The 23295-nt window shown below is 35.8% G+C and overlaps 1 protein-coding gene across 3 annotated transcripts in view; it reads left to right on the top strand.

Moving 5' to 3' along the window:
* Positions 1-23295, top strand: part of INTS6 (integrator complex subunit 6) — a 104383-nt gene that overhangs the window by 10069 nt on the left and 71019 nt on the right. For 2 of the 3 annotated variants that reach the window (XM_080662904.1, XM_080662905.1), the window contains exon 4: positions 13184-13273. In XM_080662904.1, the coding sequence (XP_080519030.1) occupies positions 13184-13273 (90 nt within the window). Of the gene's footprint in view, positions 1-13183; positions 13274-18242; positions 21801-23295 lie in introns of those variants that run through there. The other variant, XM_080662906.1, reaches the window with a different exon arrangement.

Here is a 23295-nt window from a genome sequence, read left to right as displayed (position 1 = left end):
TGATATACAGCATAATTTATTATTTTAACACGTATTACCATTTTTTTGACTTTCCTTTTATTTGAGTTTTAAAAATTGGGGTTATAGTTACATAGAGTATTTTATCCAGCTCCTTTTAGAACAAGCAGTGTGATATTGAAAGAACTGCTTCATTAGAACTGACTGTGCCTGGCTCTGCCACTTACTAGCTTATGCTATATTGACAAGTCCCTTAACCTCACTGAGTTTCAAATTTCTCATCCACAAATGGTGATAATACCAAATTTGAAAATTTTTATAAGAATTAGAAATAATATGTGTATGTGTGTCTGTATGTGTATATATATGTATATATATACACACACATATATATATACACATACAGACACACATACATATATATAATTTTTATATAATTTTACTAAAGTTTTATTTAGACTTTTTGTTATTGGGAATCCCACATGCAAGCTCAACTATGTAGAAATAATATTTGTTATTTACCTAGCAAAGTATTTGCTTGGTACATGGAAGAAATTCAGATGATGATGACTATCATCATCCTGAATAGTTAGGCAAACATTTAATAGGGTAAAGCTTTCCAATTTGAAAACTTTGAGAGAAAAAACAATAAAAGGTGTTTCATAATTCATCACGGGGACCGAGAGTTAGCTATTCAGTAGGTCCAGCTAAAGTAAAATATCTTGCCACAGAGAATGCAATGGCTTTTGGTTTTAAATTGAAGTTCTATAGATTGCTTCAGAAATACTTTCCTGTTGGTGTTACAAAAGTATTTTCCCTCAAGTCTGTTTCTTGTTCAAAAACAGTTAAAGTGAGCATTTTTATTAAAAAGGGTTTTTGATTTTCAAAGCGAGAAAGGATTTAAGCCTCTTTGAGGACATTTAGATTCAAGTCAATTTCTAGGGCTTTGTAATAGTATATTTTAGAATTTAAGTAGGTAATAGTTGGGATAGGGGAAAAGGGAGATGGTTTTTGTACAGAAAGGTCAAATGTCAAGTGTATGATCCCTTTTCTTGTTTGTAATATAGATTTATTGTAGGGGAAAAAAATATAACAGGATAAGCCTAGGAAAGATTTTTTTATGTGACAGTATTTCTTTTTTAAGGCATATGTGATTTGAACTTTGATTATCGATATATTGAGATAGTTGCCCATAAACTGTATTTTAACTTATAATTAAGAGGATTAGTTGTAACCAAAGGACAAATTTATATCAGCCTAGTAATGTCTTACCACTAGTTTCTATGGACTCTTGCCTTTCTTATCTGTGCCTTAAAAGGGTATGACATTGTAATATATATTTATATTTTTATTCATAGTTTTGCCCAGGAAAGCTAGAGGACTCATGGTGAAGGTCCTTGGAAGGATTAAAACATCTAAAAAAGTTTATAATAGAAATACAGTTCTGACTATTTGAGAAAAAGTAATTGTAGCATTAGCTGTTACATAATATAATTTGTAACTAGTAAATGACAGGATTGATACTGGCATGTTAAATGAATACTTTCCCTTTGTTTTAAACCTGGTAAACATAATTAGATATTAGAAAGCACCAACGAAGTCTTCCAGCTATTATGGAGTTTAAACACTGAAAGCATCCAAACAATTATTCTGGAAGGGTTAAAAACAATAGGTCATTATTACTTTTGACAATAGATTATTTTTAATCACTGGGATTGAAGATGATTGAGTATGCAGTGTTCTATGAAAAGTTGGCTATAAAAAACCACAGTGGGTGATGTTACAAAGGCTAGGTTGGAAAGAACATGGCAGACTGTAGTACTCTTATATTATTAGGAATAAGCAAAACAATGTATTGGCCTTTGGAAATACCTTAGTTGTCATGGTTCCTGATCATTTATGTACATTGGGTTGTAATAACTAATGTACAATTATGAATTTTTGTTCCGCAATTTTAGTTGTCAATCCCATTTCTCAAATCAGTAAGAAAGAAAAAACAAGAAATTGCCTCCAGAAAATTGGGCTTAAGTCAAGTAGTAGAAAGAGTAAATTTTATTATTAACCCATAATGGATAATGTAATCCCAAACAAGATTTGTCTATTGGATGTAAATCCTGATGTAAAAAAGTTACTTGTCATGTTCTTAGGACTTCCACTTTAGTGAGCTGTAGCAGCAATCTGAAACATGTAATAATCTGTTTTTATCTATATACTAGAGGCCTGGTGCATGAAAATTCATGTACTGGAGGGGTGTCCCTCAGCCCGGCCTGCCCCCTCCCACAGTCCGGGAGCCTTCAGGGGCGGTAGGTGATCCGGTGATCAGGGGAAGGCGACACTCCATCACATCTCTGCTGCTGCCACTGCTGGAAGCGCAAGCATTGCCTGGCCCTGGTTAGCTGAGCTTCGGGCGGCCCTGGGCAAGCTGGGTAGCCACCATCTGAGGTTTGCCTGCACTTTGGGCTGGCCCTGGGCGGCTGGGGAGATGAGGAGACTGGGGGACTCGGGAGGCCGGTGCACGGAGCCTGGCAGGACTGAGGGGATTGGGCGCTGCTATCTTTGAGGGCAGGGCAGTCAGTTAGCATATTCCCTCCTTATTGGCTGTGGGCACCGCCATCTTTGCGATGGTGTGAGGGTCAATTAGCATATTCCCTCTTTATTAGATAGGATGACACCTGCCTTTTCACAAGGTTCATTTCTAAGGTAGAACCTTGGTGGATTTATATGTATAGTTAGGAAGGCTTAAAATTTTTTTTAACAGTAGGCCCAAGTATGTGGATATTATTTTGTTTCCCAAAACGTCATCTCCTTTGAAAATTTAAAATCTATATATACTTTGGAAGGTATTTAGCACAAGCATCAATAAATGTTTTAATTGGAACTAGCAAAAACGGATTTCTAAAAATTCATTGCTCAAGTATATATACCTATGTAATGTGTTTGGAGAAATTTAAATACTCCCTAAAAAAAAACTTACTAAAATTGGATTATCACCCATTCTCCTAGAAAATGGAAAACACACATATACATACATACATACATGTATGTGTGTGTATATATATATATATATATATATATATGTATATATATATATATTTATTTTTTTTTTTTAACAAAACAGGGCCCTTTAACATTAACTGCACGTTATGATTTATTTGATTAAGTTATTTTCAGATTGGTCTTCAGCAATAGCATAAGGGAAACAATAGACTCAGTTTTCCCAAGTGCTTATCATGAGTTTTTTTCCCTTTATTAAATTGCATGCTTTATTACTAACTTTACTAATATGTAATACTTATTATGCAGTTCCCTTTTATTTTCAGGTGCTGTCTTGAAGATACTTATGTAGAATATTATGGTCAAAGTCCATATATTTTGTAGGACAGCTGTTGTGTGTATGATTCATTTGAGAGCATATTCATATTTGTAGTGTGGATGTTTTTAGAAGGAAGTAACTATAATGGTTAAAGGTATGACTTAAACAGATTTTTGCAAAAGTAATATCTGCAGATTTACTGGTAATCAACAAATCAAGTAGATGATTAATCTCGATAGAAGAGCCAGATCTGTATGATTTATTGTAGCCAGATTAATTTTCAGCATCATTGCTATATAATTTCACTTGTCTTTGAAAATACGTTTTCATTTTAGCTTTTATTTATTTTTTTTGCCATGTTTCTAAGATGTTTATTTACATGCTTTGCTGGAATAATTTTTCCCAAGTTAATATTATACAATCCATTTAATATAATGGATATATTAAGTTCTTTATTCAGAATGTTAGTATTTATTAAGTAAAATGTACACTGAGTGGCCAGCTTATGATCTCTGAATGCATAATAATCTGGCCACTCAGTGTATATCCTATATAATAAAAGGCTAATATGCAAATTGTCCCCTCGACCAGGAGTTCGACCAGCAGGCAGGCCGGCCATCTGCCCATGTCCCTTCCCCCTGGCCAGGCTGGCCGGACTCCACCCATGCACCGGGCCTCATATAATATACACACACACACACACACACACACACACACACACAGTGGCCAGATTATTATGTGTTCAGAGATCATAATAATCTGGCCACTCAGTGTATTTCTGGTACCCTCATTATTTTTATGCTGGTATAAACACTATTTGGTTGTTACTACTTTTAAATATTGCCCACACCAACTATTTGCTATAATAATTTTATTCGAAGTTTACATTCCAGTTCAAATGTAAAACTCAAATTCTGTGAAATGATTAAATATTTTATATTTTGGATATATCGAACTGACATTACTGTCCTTTGCTGCAGTATATTTAACTTTATCAATTATTGAGTTTCCTTAACAATTTTTTTCACACAATTTTCTAGTTCTTATAGTTCGTATTTCTTGTATCATTACTATTTGATTTATTTAAATTAAATTTCAGGACATTGCTCCTTAGTCATTATATTAAAATGAATATATGGGATTTTCTCCTGCTTTTGAAAGTCTTAATTTTCCATTGTTTTTAATGTTGTTATGTTTTTAACAAAAGGAATTATATGGTTAGGTAAAGGAACTCTATTGGTATACCATTGTATAATGGAATTACTTGAAACTAAAAATGTTTCTTTTAATACGGAGTTTTAACATTTTTTAATAAGCTATAAACCTTAATGTATTCTAAGATACTAGTTTTTATATACTAGCAGATTTTTAAAGTTTTATTTTTGGATACTAAGCACCTTTTAATTTTAAATAGTACTTATTCTGAATACATCATACCCTGGTTAAAAAGTTCAAGCATTATAGAAAGTTATACAGATGTTCACTCCATTCTTCAGAGGCAGCCATGGCTAATCAGTTTGTGACATATCCTTCAGAGATCTTTTGTATATAATCAAAGGTATCTTAAAAGCACTAATTTCTTAAGATGAATATTTTTGAGTTTTTACATCAAAAGACATGTCACAACACTTGAGAACTTAACGATAAAAGTAATAGTCTTGCTGAATTCTAAAACAAATATAAAAGTTGTAATTCTTGCCTTGGAATATTGATTTAAATGAATATCTGCCAGGTCTTTACTGACTTAAATGTAATTATATTTTGTTTGGAATGTGTAATTAACCTGTTGTATATTCATCCCTGTAATATATTGAACTTCCCCATCCTTTAAAATATAGCTATGCCCTAGGCAGTTTGGCTCAGTGGAGAGCGTTGGCCCTCAGACTGAAGAGTCCTGGATTAAATTCCAGTCAAGGGCACATGGCCTCAGGTTGCAGGCTCGATCCCTGGCCCTGGTAAGAGTGTGTGTGGGAGGCAATGAATTGGTGTGTGTCTCTCATATTGATGTTTCTCTGTGTCTCTCCCCCTTCCTCCCATGTGTGAGGATTAATAAAACAAAACAAAAAGGTATCTAAGCAGTATTAATGACAATGAATTATTGAATAGAAAATATAATCTACATATATAAAAGCCTAAGTGACCATTACGACTGGCCAGTAGCTATGACATGCAGTGACCACCATGGGGCAGACGCTCAATGCAGGAGCTGCCCCCTGGTGATAAGTGTGCTCCCACAGCCAACCTCCTGAGGCTGGCCAGCCTCCCGCAGTCCCTTCCCCTGGCTGGCCATGGTTCCTTCCCACCCACCCCCTGTCAGTCTGTCCCAATGACCCCAATTGCCGGCCAGGCTGAGGGATCCCACCTGTGCACAAATTCGTGCACTGGGCCTCTAGTTAAATATAATTAGGATTATGATTTCATAGATCTTACTACTGTAGTGTTAGAGTAAAATAAAAAAAAGGAACTAATTTAAAGAAAAATATTAAATATTAGCACAGGTAATAAGATACTGAAAAAATTCTGGTTGTAGTATACAGATGTTGAAAGGGCAATACTGAACTAAGGAATGTTATTTATTTTAGTTGTATTAAAAGCTGCTTTTCTCAGTTATATATAGTTGTAATAGTGTTTATTATTATCTGTGTTATGACTAGTAAGTCTTCGGATGTGAATTATATCCTTAGATATTTTCCTTTTAGAAATAAGCTTAAAGTAGAATATTATACTTAATATTAATGTTTACATATTTTATATTTTCTTTATAGAATCTGAATTTTGACAAATTATATAGGAATTATATAAAAAGTTTCTAAATGAATATGAGGTGGTTTGTCATATTTTAAGAAACTTTGTTATCTCTTTCTTATCTATGGTAATAGAGAAAAGTAGGATAGATAATGTAGGCTTCATTTCATATTTTTACCGTTTAAGTAAATTCTGCAAAGATGTAAATAGAGAAAACCAAAGATCTAATGTAGCAACTTAACCATTATGAAAATTTTAACAGCAGTCCTGCTTAGTACTTGTTCAGTGTATGCATGAGAACCTTTAGTGATACAATACATATTAACTATGGCAGCCCTTCCCATCTTTTTGCTTGTTATTTCTTTTATTTACTTGGAAAGGAAGTTCCAATATTGAAAAAGCACAGGCTATTTCTGGAAGTTTTTATATTTTTGTTTAGGAGATAGTTTTTTAACCAAGATGTTATATACCTTAATATCTATTTTGTTGATTGCTATTGGCCATAGCTTTCCTGGCATATAGCAAAATAGCTAGATAGTAAGTAATTGGTGTGGATTAACTGAAGATACTACCACAGAAGAGCAAGAGAGCTCACTTTTGTTGCAATTTTCCCAACAGAAACCTTAAGCCATGGGAAAATTGTAGCACACACAGGCATTTGGCTATCCTCATGGGGTTATTCAAAGGACTGATAACATGGTGGAGCATGGAAGAAAACTTGAGACCAAGGAGCCCTTTGGTCCTACAGCACAGTAGCAACTAAGTTTGCTAAGTGCTCAGGGTTGCCTTCCTTTTGCTTCAGAAGGTAATTGCTAAGACCTGTTTAAGGATATAGTAAAATTCCTGTGTCCCTCCCCAAAGTACATTGACAGTTTAGGGGTAAAATTAAAAATTCTGATTCTGAGAACCAGGTTAGTTCATATTTGGGGAGAAATTAGCCTTATTTTTACATTTGCAAAATTTTTCATTGCAATGTCTTAACATTTCAAAAACATTTTTTGCAGAAATGAAACAGGTTCTAATAGATAATTTCTACTTTATATTCTTTAAATTTTCTTACTGGTATTATACTTTAATTGAATTAACACTGGGATATTTTTTTTGAGAACCTAAGTGAAAATTTTACTTTATAAAAACTGTTACCTGAGGCTTTTGACCAATATTAAATTCAGGTTTTCTAAGTGACAGGGTTTCCATTAGCAAATAGCTCCAGAGGAAGGATATTATAATTTGCACTATATTTTCTGGTGATGTGTCTAGATTTCTTTGCCAAGAACCACTACTTTCACATGAAAACATATTTATTTTAAAAAATTAAATCTCTATTGTAAGTATTACAATAATTGAAAGTATTACAAATGTCCTCATCCCCCCCCCCCAATTGACCCCTTCTAGCCCACCTCCACCCCCACCCCAGGCCTTCACCACCCTATTTTCTGTGTCCATGGGTTATATATATATGCATACAAGTTCTTTGATTGATCTCTTCCTACCTGTCTCCGTCCTCCACCTCTTCCCTCAGATTCCACAATCTGTTCTATGCATCTGTGTCTCTGGATCTATTTTGCACATCTTGAATTTAATTCTGCTAATGGCAAAAGTAAACTTTAGTCCCTCTACTGGCTGCCTTTGTTGTAGCAGAGGTTATTTATTTATTTATTTTGAGATCTTGTAACTAAACAAAAGTCTGTTTATAACTTTATGACCAAGGTGAATTTTGAGGCAAATTCTAAATACAGACTGTTTTCCAATGATCAACTTCATAAACATTAAGAATAAAAATTTTAAATAGTAACAGTTAAAAGCTAAAGATTTGAGAATACCTCTGATCCATAGGTGGAATGAAAATGATCATATTTTTCTTTACTTTTTTCCTTATACCTTTGATCTTTATTTGAATTTTCCAAAATTTAAAGCCATTAAAATTAATATTTTATCTTGTCTTTGTGTATATACTCTCTGAAAATTGAAGTCATATGATTTTTAAAAGTAAACACATATTGCATTTTGTATCAGTGTGTTTTTGTTTGGGGAGGTATATTGATTTATATATAGAATTGATGGGTAAAATAGCATAGCAACAGGAAACCAAGTAAAGGAATAGTTCTACAGTAGTTAATTTCATTGCAGATAGAATATAATAAATAAAATCAAACTTATTTAATACCATTCATCTCTGGGTGAATATAGCATAATCCAGATTGGTTGTAGAATTGTTAGCTGCTACCAACAGGACTTTTAGGTGTTGTTGAAAGACCTTATGATTTGGAGTTGAATTAAGGTTCTGGCTTTGCCAGTTACCAGCTAGATGATTTTGGGTTATATCATTTAATCTCTCTGAACATTTACTTGCTTCACCAAGTTTTTAGGGTCAAATGAGGTAAATTATTACTAGAGGCCCGGTGCATGAAATTCATGCACAGGTAGGGTCCCTAGGCCTGGCCTGCAATCAGGGTCGATCTTCCTTGGCTGCTGGCAGCCAGGCCCCCTCCCCCTCCCGGTGCCACCACTGGTCGCCCTCCTTCAGTTCCCGGTTCCCTATTGGGCTATCAGAGCCTGCTGGCCAGGGGGAGGGATCAAGAGGTTGGCCATTCCGCCTGCTTGCTGGCCCTGCCCCCTGCTGCCACTGGTCACCCAGGGCCCCGGCATCGCCTGCATCCACCGCCACCCACCCCCTGGATCCCTGTTCCCCATTGGGTGATAGGGGCCTGTGGGCTGGGGGCAGCTCCTGCATTGAGCATCTGCCCCCTGGTGGTCCGTGCATGTCATAGCCAACTAGTCATTCCGCCATCCGGTCGATTTGCATATTATGCTTTTATATATAGAGATTATTATTAAGGACATGGTTATTATAGTAATTTCAGGAATAGCCTCTTGATGGGGGGAGACTACAGTGTATATAAGACTATAGTAAAATTTCAATTCAAAGCTTCATTTTGTTGTTAAGGAAAAAGTAACTTTGAATTTACCTTAAATTTTAATAACTCAGACTTTTTGCTGAATTTGAATGAATTTTTAAAAACATGTTTTTTTGTTTTTTTTTATTGATTTCAGAGGTAGGAAAGGAGAGGAAGAGATGGAAACATCAATGAGAATGATGGATCTGCTCCCACTTGCATTGCCCCTACTGGGCATTGAGCCCAGGCTTGTGCCCTGACCAGGAATTGAACCCTGACATCCTGGTTCATAGGTCAATGATCAACCACTGAGCCACACTGGCTGGGCTTGAATGCATTTTAATTTGATCTTTAGACATTATGGTTCTTAAGAAAGTATGTTAGTTTTGGATTGATATAATCATCTATAAACTTCTTAATACACCATAGATTATTGTTATTTTACTATAGATATGACCAGTTCTCTGTGCTCTGTAGTATAATTCTCAGTGTGCTTATATAGGAACTAGAGGCCCGGTGTACGATATTCGTGCACGGGTGCAGTCCTAGGCCTGGCCAGCGATCAAAGTGCGAGCATCTGATGTGGAAGGGCAGGACTCAGCTGACTCTGGACCCTGGGCAGCACGTGGGCCCCCAGGCCCCCACGCGGCCCCCTCCGTCTGAGTCATTGGGCCCCTGCCCGGCTCCCTCAGCACCTGGGAGCTGGTCGGTGGCCCTGCCCACTGCCGCCGCCGCTAGTCACTGTCTGCAGGGCGATCGGTGGGGAGATTGGGCCCTACTTGCACCCGCCTTGGCCTGATGCTGCCTGCTTGCCTGCTCCACCATCCTGCCGTGGTCCTGCTCTCATCGGGGCCCATCAGGCGGGCAGCACCTCCACTGCCGCCCTCTGCCAGCGCCGCGTCGCTGCCGCCCGCCATGTTCTGTCTGCCCCCTGGTGGTCACATGTCATAGCGAGTGGTCGAACTCCTGGTTGAGGGGACAATTTGCACATTAGGCTTTTATTATATAGGAAATAATAAAAGCATAATATGCTAATTAGACTGGATGTCCTTTCTGATGACCTTCCAGATGAAGTTGCGGCGGGCGGGGGGTTGATTCCCTTGCATGAATTTCAATAAGAATGGATGTCAAACTTTTGGTCAGAAAATATGACTTTGACTTAGGTTAAAATGGAAGTGAAACAGAGACACTACAGCAAGTCTTTGGTCCATACTGTGGTGGCTTTAAGATATTTGCTTATTTGTTTTTGAAAGGTAGCAAGTCAACCAAAGTAGTTTTAACTTAAGGATGGAATCAAGATATAGCAGTTTTGAAGATATTAGGACATCTTGGTGTTTTTTAGCTCCCTTCGCCAATATTTTAGCTACAGTGGTATTTGTAGAGATCAGTAAAGGAGAGATACTATTATATGTACAAAGATATGTACATTTATTATGAGAGTATAGCTTATGTATTATGCATCTAACCCAATGCCTAATGTATGGTAGCCACTCAGTAAGTGTTTGAATGACAAATGGGAATGTGAATGGATAGTGATGGCCAGACAGATATAGGAGGGAGTGTACCTGTGTAGCCTAGCAAGTTCATGTGTTATGTGTTAAGTTTGGGAAGCACTCATTTATATGGAAGTGAAGGTAGCATTTTTTAAGCTTATTGAAGTTTGAATAATTTTAAATGGTTCTGTGAACTTTGACAGGTTTGTACTAGGCTATATAATTAGTGAACAATGAATATTTAAGTGCCCATTGTTTAAATATTTTGTGTTCAGGCCCAAGGAAGAAATACAACATGATCCTTGCCTTTAATGTACTGAAACTCATAAAACAATAGCAAGTAGTACAAGATAGAGTATTTTTTAAAAATTGTGGTAGAAACACACAACAAAATTTACCATCTTAACTTTTTTAAGTGTAGAGTTCAGTAGTGTTAAACATTCACATTGCTGTACAAGGTGTTACATATTTAAATTTAAAATAATTTGTTAAGGAGAGAGGATAAATGCTGTAGGGAAGTGGTATTCAAAATGTACACCATGAAACCACTTCAAATCCAGTTTTATTTGAAGAAACATTTTATTTATCTATGTTAAATATGTAAATATATTTATTTAACTTAGGTTTGAAAACTATTACTATTAGAATTTGGAGAAGGAGAGGGGTGTACTTATTTAAGGCCAGAGTAATCAGGGAAGGTTTCATGGAAGAAGAGGATCAAGAAATGTAATCTACAGACCCCCTACCCTTAGCACTTTATAATAAACTATACCTTAAGGAATGATTAGGAATTGGGTGGGTTGTGGGCAGGGAAAAGGAAAAGCTTTTTACTTGAGGGAACTAGTCAAAGCTCAGAAATGGGAATGAGCATTGTCTGTTTCTAGATCCATTAGAAGAACTGCATTATTAGAATTTATAATTTATGTTGGGGGTGAATGGTGTTAGAGACAATATAGTATAATGTAATAGTTCCAAAAATGTGTCCTATTTACCATGAATGTTGTAGAGGAGGAAGGGAAGGTAAATTCATATGTTATTCCTGAAAAGCTTCTGTAACATTTGAATGCTACTGTGCATTCGAAATCCTCTAGAGCTTATATCCAACTTATTTTATTTGACCAGAGGAAGCTTTCTCCATCTGGACACCAGTTTTAAAAAATGTATATGCTACTTACAAGTTGTGTAATTTGATCAAGAAATGTAATCTACCAGACCCCCACCCTCAGCATTTTATGATGATTAGATTATAATCACAATTACTGTATGTGAAAAAGTGTTTGTTAATACAATAAATATTGACTATGAACTGTAATATGCTAATGTTTGAGAGTTATATAAATGTGTAAGGGAAAGGTTATAGACCCATAGATGAGTACATGCATGCAAAAATCCTTCTACATCTTTGCTATTCTAAGTATGGTCTGTGCACATTAACATCTCCTAGCTTGCAATCATGTTAGATATGCATAACACTAGTCTCCATTCCATACCTACTGAATTGGACCCTACATTTTATCAAGATCTCCATGTTCATATGCACATTAAAATTTGTCATGCTTTTTAACATCACCTATAATAATAAGAGCGTAATATGCTAATTAGACCGGACGTTGTTCCGGACGAAGCCTGGGTGGCAGGGGCTGAGGCAGAGACGGTTAGGGGTGATCAGGCAGGCAGGCAAGTGGTTAGGGGCAATGAGGCAGATGAGTGGTTAGGGGTGATCAGGCAGGCAGGCAGACGAGTGGTTAGGAGCCAGTGGTCCTGGATTGCGAGATGGGGCCTAAACTGGCAGTTTGACATCCCCCAAAGTGTCCCAGATTGCAAGAGGGTGCAGGCCAGGCTTAGGGACCCTCCCACCCCCATGCATGAATTTCGTGCAGTGGGCCTCTAGTATCCAATAAACTTTATTCTGTCCTTGAACATTGTTAGTAACTGAGAATTTGATACCTTTGATTTCAAACACCAGGTTTACCATCTAGAAACTTCAACCTTTTATTATAGTTTGTACAGAATGTGCTTAGTATCTCAGATGAGAACCACTTATATGTAAAAGATAAGTTTATGTTTATCTGAGCCCCTATGTCACTTAGAATCCATTATTGTATTCATAGAATGACTTGACCACAGATTTGAATGGAAGTTAATGTAGTTATTGCACCTTACCTATAGAGCACCTATAGAGCTTTTTCTCTGTGTTCCATTGCCACTGCTACTGTTTTTGTACTCTTTACCAAGTAGTTTCTTTAAGTAACATCCTATATAATTACAATGTTTTGCATTGGACTATTACTAATTTTGCTAAGCTCAGAGTAGCCCTAGTTTTTCCATGGAACTAACTCTTGGATTAAATTACATGGTAATGTTCACCTATCATTTTGCCTTCCTTTTTAAGAAGTTTCTCAGAAAATACTATCTTTCTATTCTTTTAATTTGTAATATCTGAATATGCTCAGTTATTAGAATTTAATTATGGAGTCTCTTTTAAGAAATTAAATACTTTTAGTCACATAAATATAAATGCTCACTATAAAAATTAAAACAATGTAGTGAGAAGTGAAAAACTCACCTTTTTCTCTATTTAATCCTACTTCTTTAGGATTATCTTTTCTTTAGTTTGTTTCCTTCTAATTTTTTTAAATGTACAAGAGCCTATACACTATATTTAAAATTTAACAACAAAAGGGGAGATATGCATTGTTCTGAGAATTGACTTTTTACTCAGAAAAATTAAGCTAATGTGTAGATCTTAGTATGATTAATGTGTTTTTTGACTTTAGGGAAGAAACCCCTTTTTCTTGGAGCCAGCAATAATTATTACAATTACTGATGGGAGCAAGTTGACTACTACCAGTGGAGTCCAAGATGAGGTAAGTTATGTTTATATCAGTATGGATTTTGTAAATGCAGTTGAAGATCTTTATTTTTATATGCAACTGCAGGATATTGACTGCCTTAAATGGATTCTTTTATTATTTGATGCAGTCTGGAGTCATCTGTTTTCTAGTACTGTGTACCTTCTCTGCTGTTTGTAGCAACGGTTTCTAAATTTTCTTGAATAGGAATCCCTTGTGTGAAACTATTTTAAGCATACCCCACCCCAATTATATGTGTATTTTTGAGTTTATGTGACAGTGACAGTATCAATTCATATAGTAAACTTAGTAAAATTAATTCTTATTTTCAGGTTAAAATAATGAAGACAGCATTCTAATAATTTCTTCCCATATTTCAGTGGATTGTTATGTGCACTCCATTGTGGACACTCCTAGACTAGAATATAACAAAGCCACAAGGAGGTTAAGATGGAGGTTTTAGGACATTTTTATTTGAAGTCAAATATGGTATAATAATAACCTCACCTATTGTCTACAAGCATGCATTACACAGAGTTGGTTGTGTGTTATGTGATAGGATGAATACAGTAGAATTATTTTTAACTTTAAGATGTTTTTATTGTAGTATTTGAATTGCTCTTGAACATTATATTAGGTTTTTAAGGTATGTTATAGGAAGGAGTTGGTTTAGACCTTTTTTCTGCCGAGGGCCATTTGGACATTATATCATCATTTGAGGGTCATACAAAATTATCAACTTAAAAATTAGCCTGCTATATTTGGTCAAATATTTAATTAACTCACCCCTAATGCCATGGCAGGACCAGACCAAATGATTTCACGGGCCTTATATGGCCTGTGGGCCAGATGTTCCCACCCCTGGTTTAGACCATTCTCTTAACTGTTTGTTTGCATTTGCTTTAGAATCTTTAATTCTCATTGTATCTACAGAGGGTTTGATTAAGTAAGGAAAGTAGTTTTTAAATTCAGCAATTTTTAGCAATACTTTTTATTTGTGTGACATTGTAGAATGCAATTGGACATGGAATAAAGACATGTGGATTCTAGTCTTCCTTCAACTACTTTCTAGCAGTGAACCAGCTACCTACTTAACATCTTTCAGTTTTTATTTTGGCAATGAAAGGAAGATGATAATTCTTGCCCTGCCTCCTAGGATTGTTGGAAGACTAAATGAAATAATTAATGTATGTGAAAGTGCTTGGTAGGCTGTAAAGAAAAGAACATGTCCTATCATGAAGCATTGGAACCAGTAAAGAATTGTGATTGTCTCATCTTGATTAGGGGGGAAGAAAGCCAGAATTGTTTTGTGTGAGCAGTTGATGTCAAAGGGAATTTAGGCTATAATTCTTAGAGATAGAGCTCAAAAGTTTAGGTAGATTAAAATTCATAATTAAATACTTTCTAGTCTATATATAATTAGTAGACTCGGAATATTCCATAATTGACTTTAATGGGTTTTGGGCTTTTTTTTTTTTTTTTTTTTTTAACTTAGTGGTCATGTATGATGTCCTGTCATTATCAGGATCAGATAGACATTGATTATATACATGAACATTCAATAGAAATGTTGCTTAATTTTAAATTTGAAACTCTCAGTTGATTTTTCCCACTTTACCTTCCTTTTGAAAAACTTCAGAAAGATTGATGTATTAATAGTCAGGTCAGAAATACTATTAATAGAACCCATAGCAATGAACTTTTTTGTAAAATTTATAAAAGTCTTGATGATTTGTTTCATTTTGTTTTTATTCTTAATGGTTTTTTTTTTTTAAACCTCACCCAAGGATATTTTTCCATTGCTTTTTAGAGAGAGTGGAAGAGAAAGGGAAGGACAGAAATATTGATGTGAAAGAAACACATCGATTGGTTGCCTCCTGCATGAGCCCCGACCAGGGCCCGGGCTGGGAAGGAGCCTACAACTATGGAATCAAACCCAGGACCCTTCAGTTCGCAGGACCACACTCTATCCATTGAGCCAAACTGGCTAGGGCTATTCTTAATGATTTTGATTTGTAGTTGTGATGACTGGAAATGTATTTCTATTTTCTACTGTGAGATTATCCACTCAAGGTGCTCTGCCTTACTACCTTTGTGAACATGCCCTTTGGGGTACAGTATATTTTGTTTTCATACATCTGGATATTTTTTAAAAAATTATATTTTTATTGATTTCAGAGAGGAAGGGGGAGAGATAGAAACATCAATGATGAGAGAGAATCATTGATGGGCTGCTTCCTGCATGCCTGCTACTGGGGATCGAACCTGCAATCTGGGCATGTGCCCTGACCAGGAATAGAACCATGACCTCCTGATTCATAGGTTGATGCTCAACCACTGATCCATGCTGGCAGGGCAAGGATATGTTTTATTTGTAATTTTTGTTTTGTAGAACCTCTTGTAGCTTTTAAAAATATCTTGAAATATACATGGATATTGGAATTGCTTATTTTTCTTCCTAGGTTTTTGGGAAGGATGTTGGAGAAATGAGACTGTGTGTTTGCAATAACCTAAAACTACCTTGCTAGTAGGTTGGGAAAATTTCCTGTGGGCAAGGATCTTTTACTTTCATGTTCTACAGTATTTAGCATAGTACTGAGAACAGAGCTTACATTAAACTTCTTATCTGAGGTGGATGATTCATTTGTTTTAAGGCAAAGTTGTATTTTGGTTATGTAGTTGCATTATAGGGTCTATGAGTTGTTTCAGTTTTCAAGTTTAGGAATGAATGTCTTTAATCCTATACATGTTTGGTTTTCAGTGTCCCAATAAGTCTCATCTTGTGGGGCAGAAAGACAATATATCCCAGATGTGCATATTGTTGAAACTTAATTTTTGCTAAAATGTTGTGAAATATTGGTTTGTTCTAGCCCAAATGATTAAATTATGTGATTCATTTTTAAGAAGCCTTTCAATTCATAAAAAGCATAAAAATGCTTCTTGTTTTTTTCTTGTGGTGTGTGTGTGTGTGTGTGTGTGTGTGTGTGTGTGTGTATGCTACATATGATCTGTATTGTTATAATTTCAACTTGGGAATAACAAACAGAATTTTGCCTTTATGTCTCTCTTCTTCAGATCTCTTAACCTTTGCTTTGGGCAGAACTTGATGCCTTTTCAGATTTATTGAATGAGTGAAAATGTCAGTAATTTTCACATTAGGTATGCGTGCATATAATTCTTGCCTGCTTGTGGCTGCTATTGATGTGACCTGTTACTATTTATGGGGTTGTGCATCCTACCCATACAATATCTTTTGCTCCAGAGTTACTTTATCTCACATGGTATATTATATCTGTTCCGTCAGTGCTATTTTTCAGGAATACGTGTTCCTGCTGCTTTAAAATCATTTTTACGGCATATAAGTAAACTTAGAGCTCATTTAATCATACTATCTATACTAATAAAAGGGTAATATGCTAATTAGAGCGGACGTCTTCCAGACCATCCGGACAAAGCCCCAGTGGCTGCTAGGGCCGAAGGCAGGCAGCCATGGCAGTGGCTGCGAGGCCCGGGGCTCAGGCCTCGCAGCCGCAGTGGCAGCAGCAGTTGGGGTGATGAGGGTGGTGCCTTCTGATTGGCCTGGTCGCCTCACGCAGAGGGAGGCCAGAGGCAGCAGCAGTGACGGGGTGAGGGGGGCGGTGCCTTCCCCTGATCTGACGGTTGCCTCCTGCAGAGAGAGGCCAGACTGAGGCTTAGGCTGCTCCCCATGGGCCATCAGTAGGACATCCCCTGAGGGTGAGGGACCCCCCCCCCCAAGTGCACAAATTTTCATGCACGGGGCCTCTAGTTTATTTTATAAATGGGGAAATTGAGATCTAGGAAGCAAAGTGATTCATTAAAGTTTGTAACATTTATTATTGTCAAAATTTGGATTAGAGTTTATATAAATTCCAGCCCCTCCAGACCAGTGCTTTTTCCCCCCAATATCTCTATTACCACTCAGATTCTGTTTTTGTGTGTTGTTAAAATTACCTTATGTTTACTTGATTTCCTGTTTATCTCCTTCAGCTTTTTATGCAGTTGTAACAAAGGTATTATGTTCTTAATCACACAGTGTATCTTGAATGACTATTATGGCCAGGGCATTTCTAGGCAGTGAGGATAACCAAGATAAATAGGGTGGATTTCCAGTTCTCAAGTTCACAGTCTTATGGGGGTGATCGCCTATTAAATGGCTTTAAGAATAATAAAATAAAGATATATTCTAAGTGAATGGGAACATTGGAGAGGGAGGGTGGGGTTAATACTAGCTATCTTGTGTACATGTCAAAACCTGTGTAATGTGAATTTTTATAGTCATTTAATTTTTATTCAAGGATCTTGTAGATGATTTGGTAGAGGATGTGGCTTATAGTTTGTATTTGTGAAGTTATAAAGAAGCCTAATATAAAGTTGTTTTAAGCCTAGAAAATAGTTAATGAAAAACTTGGTGCAATAATTGTCTCTTGAGCTGGTTAACTTTATACAGGCCAGAATAATCCAATTTCTTATACCTTGTTTGTCAAAATAATTATAGGGCTACTATTTCTTTTGTGACAGTTCATTTCTTAAAGTGTTAGGATTTACAAGAGTTGCAGCTTTGAATTGTGGACAAAAATCTTGAGGTGTATATAATCATTTTACCTTAATTCATGACTTTATCTTTTTGGCCTCCTTTAATGAAAAGTCCAGGCAATTGTCTGAGGTGTCATAAATGTGTTTATAGTGTAGCATTTGTGATAACTTTCTAGGACTTTTGATAACTGTTTGTGTTGGAAAAGTATGTGTGTATTTTTAAACTATATTTTTTCTTTTTAAATGCAGCTATTTGATATAGTTGGATGTTTGCAATATTTTCACTTATGAGGAGTAAATTAGATAGGACTTTGAATTCTGATACACAAGAAAATTATATTATTTACCTCCATAGTAGTAATCTTTGATGTTGATAAACATACTTGTGGCCAAATAATCATAGTACTATTTAGCGTGTTATTTTATTGATGTGTCAGATGTTTATTGGTAGAATCACCAACTTATAAATTAGAGTTGTTGAAAAACATTTTTTCCTAGTCTTGTTTCCTGCAATAATTCTCTTAAGAACTGTTTTGCAATGGAAAACTGTTCTGTACTATGATTCCAAGAACAGGTGGCTAACTATATTGCTCAATAAAGTAGCCAGAAGAAATCCTGCCAGTATCTTCTTGGTGACGAATGACATTCCAGGAAGTGTAGCAGTTATTTTTCTCTTCCTTGAAAGTGCTAATAGTAGTATTACTTTCAAATAATTTAGATTTCTATATGCTGAAGAATCTTTCTGCATTTCTATCAATGTTATAATTGCTCTGGAAGCTAACATTTTAGAGACGATATTAGCAGTAAAAAAAAACCAACCCTGTTGGTTTTTGCATTAAAAGTTTTGCCTTTAATGAGCTTTCCCAGCTTTTAAGATGAACTAGGACAACTATTACAACTTTTTGGCAGATGTTCAGGAAGGACATGCGTTTGCCGGAAAAAAGTGTCTGAGTAATCTCAGTTATGTTTTAACTTCTCAGTTTTCAAAAATTGATGCAGATATCCCATGAGTCTTTAAGTTGTTGATGGGCAGTAGTGATTTTTCTGGATCATTGCTGGGCAGTGTAAATGGTTTTACCTTTAACAAGGATAATCTGTGATTAGAATCTATAATTACAGTTTATATTTAACTCTTTATGATCTGTTACTGATTAATAGGATAGTCCCGAATTCATTGAAATCTGTTTCTAGTATCTGAAATAGTTCAGATATCACATCTCTCTTCCCCTCATAAAATGTTTTTATTTCACTAAAGTTATTAAAAATATGTGCCAAACGCTGTCAAAACTGTTTAAATTGTGTCAGGAAAGACTTTAAACATATATTTAAAATAGTTATTTTTCTCCCAGTATTCTTAGAATTTGGGGGTACTTTTTCTTTCTTTTTAAAAAAGACCACTAAGGAATCTTGAAGGATGTCATTGTAGTATGATAGAATGTATCAAACAGATCTCTGTGTAAATGTGTTTCTGCATTTTCATTATTTCCTCCTTAGTAGTGGTGTCTTTTCACATTGATAGTAGTAGGGGCTCAGTAGCAATTTTAACGTTAGCTCCTATTTTACTGATTTGTGATTCAAATGTTCTAAACATATGTACAACACTGCTGTATATGTTAGTCTCTATCAACACAATTTTTCAGGAACATTTAATAAGAATTTGTTGGATGCAGTTTATTATTATTTTTTTAACCCATATTTTTGGCCCTGTTCTCTCAACTCTTGATTTATTTTGGTGTGCTATAAAAAATGATATATCAGCAATTATGAGTATATTAAAAATCCTATATAATAAAACCCTAATATGCAAATCGACTGAACAGCAGAACGACCAGTTGCTATGATGCACACTGACCACCAGGGGGCAGACGCTTCACACAGGAGCTGCCCCCTGGTGGTCAGTGCAGAAGTTGGGCTCATGAGCAGGGCGGCAGTAAGGAGCGAGGGGTCCCAGACTGCGAGAGGGCACAGGCCAGGCTAAGGGGCCCTTTCCCCCGCCCCTCCCCGTGCATGAATTTTGAGCACTAGGCCTCTAATATGTATAAAAAATACATAATTAAAAGAAGTTGATGAAATATTTCAATTTAATACCTATAGTGGATTTTCAGCAATTCACATTTGCAATATTCTTTTTTTCCCCCAAGGTTTTGTGTAAAGGGAAGTTCTTAAGGATTGCCTCCAGACAAACACTATAATAGAATAATTAAAAAGAAATGCTGGCTGATTATTCATTAATGAAGCTATATGGCTATAATAACTAGTCTTTTATCTAGAAACTTGTGGTAAGATATCGCAACATTGTTTTCATTCAGAGGGTGAAGCAACTTCACCCTGCATTTATTAGCCTGTCAGAGCCAGCAAGCAATAAGCGACACTGTACATGTAAGGAAAATTTCTGTTACTCTTCTGATTCTAGCTCTTCCATATATACTAGTAAACTACTGTGATATTTAGAATAGTAGTTTTCAAGTTGCTGCATAAAAATCACCTAGGATGTTTTAGAAAATATACTGCTAATTCTGGAAATTTTGGTTCAGTTGATCTGGGCATGGACTTTGGGATCTGTATTTTTTGAAGTTTCCCAGTTGATTTTGATGCACAGCTTTAGAAACTATAGTTTCAGAGCACAGTATAACTACAAATAAATATTTTTAAAAACTGCTAAAAATACATGTGAAAGTGAATAATTTTAACAAAACAAGTTAAAACTGTTTTGACTTACAAGACCATCAAAATATTTTAAGAAAATTAATTTTTAACCTTTAGAATTGTTAAACTTGTAAAGGAGTTTCCAAGGGATATGGAATAGGCCTTCTGTGAATATTTTATATTGTGTTTGGTCTGGTTTAGAATCAGTTATTGGGTAGCCTTGAAATATTAACTTATGTGCAGACTGTAATCTGTAGTTACTGCTTCTGACTTGCTGTATTAAGGAAGACTCTTAGACCCTGAATTAGAGATGGGGTAGAGGAGGAGAAGGTAAGAAAGGGGGAAAAAAGGAGACATATGTACTACTATTTGTAATACTTTAGATAATAAAAAAAAAAAAAAAGAAAAGAAAAGGGGAGTAATTAATTCATATTCTGTCATGTGCTTGCTATCCCTGGCTTAGGAGTTTTTATCCAAAGGACTACATAGTATTCTGTTATCCTTATTATGCTTTAATTCCTGGTTTGGATGTCCATAATTAGCATTATTTTACACAAATACACACACACACACACACACACACACACACACACACACACACACACACACACTTGACCCAGGTGGGCACAGCTTGTAAAGAATTGGTGATAGTTACACTTAATTTTTGCTTTCTGGTGAGTTGCTGCTAAAATACCCTTTTGTAACAATTTGTTCTGATTTTGAATACTTTTTAAAAAAATTTATCTTTATTGACCCCCTTTTTCCCCCATTGACCCCCTCCACCCTGAACCCATCCCCCCACCCTTAGTTGATTTTGAATTCTTAAAAGTATATTTAGATTAATTCAGCAATAATTTTTCTTGTGATGCTTACTAACTGGTTGTGTACTTGGCACACCATTTATATTTAGAATTACCGTGTTCTAGATACTGGGAACAAAAAGATAGAATTAAGCAAGACTCTTGCCCTTGGAAGACTCTTGCATATTGCCTGGAGATATGCAAGTAAACAAGCATACAAGCATTTGTAATAATGCATTGAGATAAATCTCATGGCATAAATAAACAAGGTTCTGAGAGAACATGAAGAGAGGAGCTTAGCTTTGAGGCTTGGGTAAGGAATTGAGCTGAAATTTCAGGAAGAAGGACAGTGCCAAAAAAAAAAGTATGAAGGTATGAAAACAGTGTATTGGGCAATTATGAAAAATATGAGTGAAGTATAGAAATTTTAGGTAGGAGGCATGGATGCTTGAAATATAGGCAGAGGCCAGATGATACCACCCTAAGGAGACAATATAAATATGTTTAACATTTACAAAGGAGGCATTGAAGATGCTAAGCAGGTGAGTAACAGGATCAGATTTGCATTTTAACAAGCTTTTGCTACCAGTGGGGTGAAAGAAGATAGATTGAAGAGCAGTAATCTGGGAAGAATTAGCAAACTACATGCAATAATTCAGGAAAAAACATGGGGTATGCTACAACTAAGCTAATACTAAGTTTAATTTTACAGAGAAATTTTTGAGAGACTCAATAGATATACTAGTCACATCTTGAAAGATGGTAATAGGAGAATAATACAGTATTTGACAGGAGTTTTGAACCCCAGGACTTGGGCTTCAGAGGGTTCTGTGAATTCCCTGAAATCTTATTCCCAGACATTGTCCATCTGTGTGTATGCACATTTTTCTCAGGGACAGAGGTTAATAGGTTTAATCATATTCTCAAACAAGTGAAAAACAACAACAAAGCCACAACAATCTAGTAGTATTTTGAGGTTTCCTACTTGGGAATCTATGTGGATGTTGGTAGTGTTCACTGAATGGGGGATATTGGATAAGTAGTAGAAAGGAATATAAAACAACTAGAGGCACGAGTGGGGTCCCTCGGGCTGGCCGGGCTGGGGGTGGGGGAGAGTGGGACCGTGGGTGGTTGGCCAGCCAAGGGAGTTTAGCTGTAGGAGCGCACTGACCATCAGGGGGCAGCTCCTGCATTGAGTGCCTACCCCCTGGTTGTCAGTGCATGTCATAGTGACTGGTTGTAATGGTCGCTTAGGCTTTTATATATATAGATTGTTTAATAAATTCACTATCTTTAGGGTACAAATGTTTTAAAGGAGTTGTGAGACAACTTTTAAAACAGTAACTTCAAAGAAATTTTCTTGCATTTTAACATTATGTCTTAGGAAAAATATTTTGTTTTTAAAAACAGAAATAAGTAGAATTTTCTCTGATTTCCAATAATTTAAAAATTTTATTTTGAAGCCGATTGAATAAGTCTTAAGTTATCTTATTATTTATTAGATATTTTGAGTTTTTAAATTTAAGGCCATAGTGATGTCAACGTTTAAAATTTCAAACAAGCATGAGCATTGAAATTCAGAATGCTAGGACAAGAGCATTGTGTCTGGGGGTTATTATGCCTTGTGCTAGTGTAAAGTCAGTTAAAGAGGATATAAGATTAAATCCTTTTCTATTTATTAGAATGTAATTTAAGAGTAGTAGTAGATTGGCTTTAACTGTATTGGCAATTTTCTGCCACTTAGCCTGTGAGGTGTATTTCATGCCTCTTTAAATCAGATTACAATTTGGGCATGAAAAAATTCAGTACTAGATCTCCTGATGAGGCACACTCATATCAGTCTTAGGCTGCTAGTCATTTATAAATACAGTAAAACCTCGCTATAATGGGCTAATTTTGGCAAGGGGGTGTCTGTTAAAGCCAAAAGTCCGTTATATTATAAAGTAGGTTTCCAAAAGCATATGTTAAAAATTTGACAAATTAGTTTACCTGTTTTTACTTATGTAGACACGTTTGTGTGATTATGTATGAAAAGTT

This window comes from Plecotus auritus (genome assembly GCF_963455305.1).
Source record: "Plecotus auritus genome assembly, chromosome: 3".
Taxonomy (NCBI): domain Eukaryota; kingdom Metazoa; phylum Chordata; class Mammalia; order Chiroptera; family Vespertilionidae; genus Plecotus; species Plecotus auritus.
The sequence above is the reverse complement of the archived record's forward strand: the minus strand, read 5'-3'. Positions and strand labels throughout refer to the sequence as shown.